Here is a 6,640-nt window from a genome sequence, read left to right on the forward strand (position 1 = left end):
CCACTACTGTAATTGACAGCTGGGTTCTGGATCAGGTTTCTAGTTCAGTGGGTGTGCCAGGGTTTTTGGTATGTTACAAGTCTACAATTACTTCTAGGCTTTCTCTATTGGGATGTGAAATTATTTTTTAGAATATTTGCTGATGTCCTCATCCTCTTTTCACCTCCTTAATATTCACGATGCCTTCTTTTCTTAAAAGTTTGTGCATTTAGTTAGATAATAGCAATTCATTTCTGTACAACACGTGAGAGAAAGGAACAGACTTGAACTGACAAGGAGAACACTTCTGATGAGCTCTGTAGTCTCTGTTCCCATCTCCAGCTGAAGAGCTGCACTGTTACCTGAAATCAGTGATCAAAAAGATGATTTTTTACACAGAATACTAAGCAATGTGAATTCTTGAACATGGGTAAATATGCAAGGCAGCTGTAGATGAGACATGATGTCCCTCACCCCTGTCAGCTGTTACCTGTTTTTCTTTCCAGAGCAATGGCATCTTCGGGCTCTCGTGACCAGTTTTTACGGCAGATGGAGCAGATTGTAGAAGGCATCAAACAGAATCGAATGAAGGTCTGAGACTCTTCTCACTTTCTTTGCTAAAACCTGAGAATTATTTCAGTAAAGCCTCTTGGATAATAACTGGGCATGGAGAAATCTGTTATGTGAGGTGCAAATTAAGTAAGCAACAAAAAGTATCATTTCACATCCATAAGAAACTTCTCACCACAAAAATGTTAATGAACAGAGTAGCACAGAGCTGTTACAACACTTCTCTCCTGACAGGAAACCTACACCTCTTAACTTCATTGCTGGCAGTGTAGTGATTCAGGTGCTTGAAGCAGCTGTATGTCTGAGAAATCAGTCAATGAGAAATCTTCTCTTGGATCACGTGTGCACAGTCAGACCTGTGTCTTGGGCATGGCCTCTCAGTCAGCTGGAGCTGACTGAAGATGCTTTCTGCTGCTGAAGAGGGTCAGCAGCACCTCATGGAGGCCTGACCATCAGCTTCCTGTGTCTCAGTTGCAGCGCTCATATCGTACCTTGTTGAATCCACCCAGATGGGTTTTTTAATTTTTTTTTTTTTTTTCATTTAACCTGATTTAGAAAAGGTTCAGCATTGCTGATGAGTCTGTTGCATCCACAGAGCAAGTGAAAGGGGTCTGTGGGTGAGCAGAGCCTCAGTGCTGGTTCAGAGAAGACAAAACTGTTTCTGGTAACTTATTGGGGCTATTTTGTAAAAGCACAGCCTCAGGGGACTTGTGGTAATTGGTCTTGGGGCAATGCAAGCATGAGGTGCAGCAACGTTCCACATAAAGCTGTCCACAGGCATATTTGCATACAACAGGTTGGCTTAAGTACTTCTTGATAATGGTAGTTACTAACTTGTAGTTATTGTGTTGTTTCACTCTTATTTTCATATGAGAACATGTTCATATTTTCCAAGGTCCCATAAAGGGGCTCTGAGGCTTTTTTCTCTATAAAGCCAGGAAATTCTTGGTAGTGAGTTATAGTAGTGAGTATATTATTACAGCTGTTCTTCATTTGGGTTTAAATGGAAGTATGATAGACTATGAATCAATTACATACACAGAAGTGGGGAACTGCACAGCAAATGCAAGGAGTGAAAGCAGATTAAGAGCTCTGCTGTGACTTACTTCAGGTCCTTGCAATTGAACTCTTAAATCTTTGAAGTCCGTAAAATCATTCTGGACTCTTTTACTATGGTCTCAGATGGAATCAAAAGTTTCAGCTGCTTCATGTACAGATAAGGGAGAGGGAAGTGAATGGGAGCTATCGTGTCAGATGGCTCATTGTTTGGGGGGAAAATACAATTTCAGCATCTCTGATGGCTGCTGAAGGCAATGGCAGCTCACGTCACTTGTGCCATGTTCCTGCCTTGGCAGTCTGGCCCCTGGCACGTCGTGGGAGAGTTCACAAGTGACATTTCATTGCTAGGTGCAGGTGTCTGCATCAGCAGGACATTGCAACTAATGGACAAAACCAAATGTTTCTGAATAAAAAAGCTAAGCTTATCTTGATTGAGAGAGGAAGTTTTTAGTGATGGAGTAGATAATCTTTCTGTACCTTCTCATAGTTGATTTCTCAATGCCAGTGAAGCTACTGACAAGAAACGGATGCTAAGAAAGATTTTACAACTCATATAGTTCCTTTGGGAATAGCTCTGCAACCAAAGGGAAGGTTTTCATGTTCTCCTAGGAAGTGTCTGTTGGATGACTTTTTAAAACAGACAAGCTGGTTGTATGCTACAAGCATTATTCATCCCCGTGGTGGTTTAGTCTTACCTCTTGATTTCTGTCTGTGGCACATTGGAAGTGCTCACAGTCACAGCTCACTCTTAAAGTACATCCACTTTAATTGTTTTCTGTACAGCCCTGAAGACCTTATTATACCCAAAAAGAAATTCCAGTTTTCCAAGTCCATCATGTTGTACCTGCATCATAAAAAGTGGCCTAAGGAGAACTTGGACATACTTGTTACCAAGAATTGGATAACTTATGAAGAAGGATTTCAGTGTGATAACAGATGCTCATGAGACTTTCTGAGGACAGAGCAGGACAGAGGAGTATGTCGAGAGATTTGTTGTGGTCATGCATAGAGAAATCAGTTTATCAGAAGATAGTAATAGGGTCTTATCTCTTTACAGGGATCTAGTTCCTAGCAATGCCATTTAGCATCTCTTGTTCTTTCTGTTTACCAACAGATGGAAAAGAAGAAACAAGAAAACAAAATGCGAAGAGACCAGTTGAATGATGAATACTTGGAGCTTCTAGAGAAACAGAGGCTTTACTTTAAAACAGTGAAAGAATTTAAAGAGGTAAGAATGTTTTTGCCTATATAAACTGCCAGGTGTTCAGTGTCCCATTTTGGCTTGACTTGTGCTTTAATAGATGCACAGGATTTCCTGATATGCTGCTTATCACACCATGTTCATGATGTCTCTTGGTGATTATCTGCACAGGAGATGAGTCACATTCTTGGAGTCTGATTCTGGAAATTTTTTTCACTGCTAGACTAGCACCCCTCTGTTACAGGGGGATGACAATTTGCTATCAAGCAAGCTGTATATCTGGGGTTCCAAATGGAATCTCTTGAAGATCTATGAGCAGTTAGGTATTGGAGCAAAGAGGGTTGTGGATATGTGTGTAAGGGAGGGAATCCAATGTCTCAGTAGTTACAAATATCTGTTGGAACCAGCCTTGTTTCCTAACCAGTGTGGAAGCTCCATAATGCTTCACTGACTTAGCCTTTCCCAAGCTTTCCATCATAATGTGCTTTCTGTTAATTATTGTCTCCATGATAATAAATGACAAAGTAGTGCTGCAAGGCCAAATTGTCACTTGGCTTCAGATTTTTGAGGAACAACATCTTTCTGTAATTTGTCCTGCTTTGTTCTGACACAGTTCCTGCCCATTTCAGACAACGTACTCTGCAAGAGTGACAGGGACTGTTTCAGCTACTTTTTGCAGAAGTTAGGTGTAAATTTGTTCTGTGGAGGCATAGATATTCCATTTTTCTTCCACTGCCTTGTGAGAGAACTTCTACTCAGCCTTGCTATCCTTAAAAACAAATTGTCATGGTTGTGGTGTTGAAAGAAGGTGGTATGTACATATATATTTATTGACCTAGAGTTGTTCCCTGAACACTGACTTTTTTGCAGACTATCTTACAAAGTTCCAGATCACCCAAAAGTAACCTTCATTTTGGATTTATCAGATTTATAAGTAAAAAGGTGGGTTTGCTTTAGCTACTTGTACCAACTTTAGATGAATGCTCAAGCAGCAATGTTACCATTGGAATAACATGGATGAATGAGAATTGTTTTCAGCTCGTTACTCACTCCAGACTAGTGTGGATTTTGGAGATCTTTCAAAATAAAAGGGTTAGTTTTGCTGATGTGAAGATGTAACTAGCAGAGTTAAGAGCAACTGCCTCCTTAGCTGTTTGCTTTCCACTAACAGGAATGCAGGAAGAACGACAAGCTGAAAGCCAGTTCTTCCTGAAGAACTCCAGCTGCTGAAGTTCACAGATGATTGTTCAGTCCATTGAACCTCTTTTGTGAGGTGACAGTTACAACTGCAATGTAGATATATATATAGATACAGCTGTGTGTATACATTTATATATGTAAAAGTCTGGGGTTTTCCAGTATGTATTCAGTTTTACATCCTTTCATCACATGGCTGTATTACCCATTATTGCCTCCATGACACAGTAAAGAGTTCACACAGTACAGCAAAACAGAAATACTGTCTAATTTTATTTATTTGGGTTTAGTATGTTTTCCACAGTAAGGACAAAGGGGTTGTTTTTCACTTGGGTTTTAACACTGAATTAGGTCAAGATTTGGAGTAAGCAGAAACATACTGTGTAATAAGTCTAGTACCACAAGATGAACACTGCAGAATGCAGTGGTTTGTTAATTTTGGCCAAAAAAGCCCACAGAATGAGATTCTTGAAACTATCTTCACCAGCTAATAACTTCATATTATTTTAATTTACACTCTAGCCATAGATAAGATTCCAAAGGATAAAAATTAATTTCTAATGGTTAAGACATAAGAAAATGGAAGCTTACCTTGGATAATTCCTGGTGTAAAATTATAGGTCTATATTTTTATAAAGTCTAGCTGTTGTATAAATTTCTTTGAAATTTCCTTTTTATATATAGAGAGTGTGCTTATTAAATTAATAGCTCCAGGAAAAAAAAAAAAAAAAAACACCTTAATCACTAGGACCATCATGTTATCCCTGGCTGGGATGAAAATCAAAGTCATGTCACCTGTAATGTAGGAAGATAAAGGATCAGACATTCTGCTCAAATGAACTGATGCTCACCTTGAAGACGACAACCTCATGTACTGTGCTGAAGATTTGCCCTTGAAAGTTTAGAAACTTTGTGGAACACTTTCTGAAACATTTTTATATCTGTATATACAGTATTTTATAATTCAAACAGTTGCTTTTTGTACTTAACATCAGGATTTTGGACTGACCTCGAGAAGAAAGACTGCTCTCTTTTCCCAGTAACACTGATGACAGTGCTGTTCGGTTACTTTCTATGGCAGTGAATATAAAATAAAGAATGTTTGGAATCCAGTGACCTCCTCCTGTTGTGTTCTTAAGGTGGAACTTGCTTTAGAAGCCTTAATATGCTTTTGAATTACAGGTGCATTAAAAGATGAATTGTCTGTAGTCACTCATAAAGTTGTTTTCACGAGTCACGTAGCAGTTAGTAACATTTTGTTTTCTCTTGCTGCTTTGGGTACCCCTGGTGTCCTGTTTGACACAAACCATCACACCTGGTGTGCCCCAAGGAGACCCACGTGAGGTTGTATTTTCTTTCCATAAGCATCCACTTAAAGTACAGAATTCTCAGTGGAGATGGCAGAAGTTCTCACACCACAATACCCAATTCCACTCCTTTTGAATACAATGGAAGGTTTGATACTAGCATGTGAATTTATGCAGACTCTATGCCATTGAAAATGGAGAAGTTTGGGCATTTGTTAAGTCTTGCATAAGGGAAGTGTTGATGTTCTGTCCAGGTAAAATGCATTGAGCTACCAGAGCTGTGGCAGACTAGGTTCATTGTGATGTAACTTCCCATAATTAAGACTGTGCTTTTATGGCAACCTGAAACACTTGTTGCTTCAGTACAAAGAGAAAGAAATCTTTTCTACTGAGGCAGCTTCTGCCTTACTTACCCCACTAGTAACTGACTGAATATATATACAGGCTGCTCCTCTTGTATCTATTCCAGAAGTCAGTCTTCCTAGAGCTAGTCAAATAATGAAGGCACAATTACATTCTGAGTACCTTCAAAGACTTGTATTCAGAATTCCTTCAAAGAAGGAAATCTGCATTGAGTGCTAATTGAAGGCTTTCTGTAGTCAGCTTTGATGTTAGGAGACATTATGTCTACAAATTTTGCCCTGTGTAAAAACAATTCTCTTCCTTTCTAATATGTAAATTGAATAATTCGACTTTGGCCCCAAGACTAACCTGTTTGTGAATTCAAGCTGTGATTTTCATATCATGCAGGTCTAAACAACTTCAATGGATGTTTCAGTTTTGGTTTACAATTCTAATCAAAATTGCTTTAAGTATCAAGCAAAATTTCCAAGGTAGTGTAAGTAGTGAACTTACATAGAGAATAAATGATGTGATTATTTGTTCAGTATAACATTAAATGCTTACCTGTTAAAAACAGTTACTTGACACTTTGACACAGAATATAAAAACATTAGACTCACTGGTCAGGTTAGGAGCTAGTGATGCTGACTAGGATATACGTGTGGGGTTTGTGGAGGTCCAGTTATTGCTCATAGTAAATAAATCAGAGTCCAGATCATAACTTGTAACAAACCAATTTCTTTCTACAATAGATTGATCTCCAGGGTGGATGGACACTATCTTTGCTTTCAGCTCCTGGTGTGAAAATGAGAGGAAGGAAGCTGAAGAGGTATGGAGAAAGTTACCTCAGCTGTTCCTTGCTTTCTGTCTTAGGCTGTCTATGTTGGGAGTGCCATTTATTGTGATATCTGGGGAGGAATCAAAACAAAAAAGGTGCTTTTTCTAGCAGCCAACTTCATTCCTCCTCCTGCTTAACTTGGTGACT

General features: G+C 39.0%; 1 protein-coding gene across 1 annotated transcript in view; it reads left to right on the forward strand.

The window, feature by feature from the left end:
* The window catches only part of CCDC93 (coiled-coil domain containing 93), a gene marked incomplete at its 5' end in the record, with an annotated part of 48,187 nt that extends 43,069 nt beyond the window's left edge, over nucleotides 1–5,118 (forward strand). Inside the window, 3 exons of the mRNA XM_008946186.1 lie at nucleotides 486–570; nucleotides 2,723–2,836; nucleotides 3,981–5,118. Coding sequence (XP_008944434.1) covers nucleotides 486–570; nucleotides 2,723–2,836; nucleotides 3,981–4,022 — 241 coding nt within the window. The remainder of the gene's footprint in view (nucleotides 1–485; nucleotides 571–2,722; nucleotides 2,837–3,980) is intronic.
* Nucleotides 5,119–6,640: the final 1,522 nt, after the last annotated feature.

This window comes from Merops nubicus, unplaced genomic scaffold (assembly GCF_000691845.1).
Source record: "Merops nubicus isolate BGI_N331 unplaced genomic scaffold, ASM69184v1 scaffold36368, whole genome shotgun sequence".
NCBI lineage: Eukaryota > Metazoa > Chordata > Aves > Coraciiformes > Meropidae > Merops > Merops nubicus.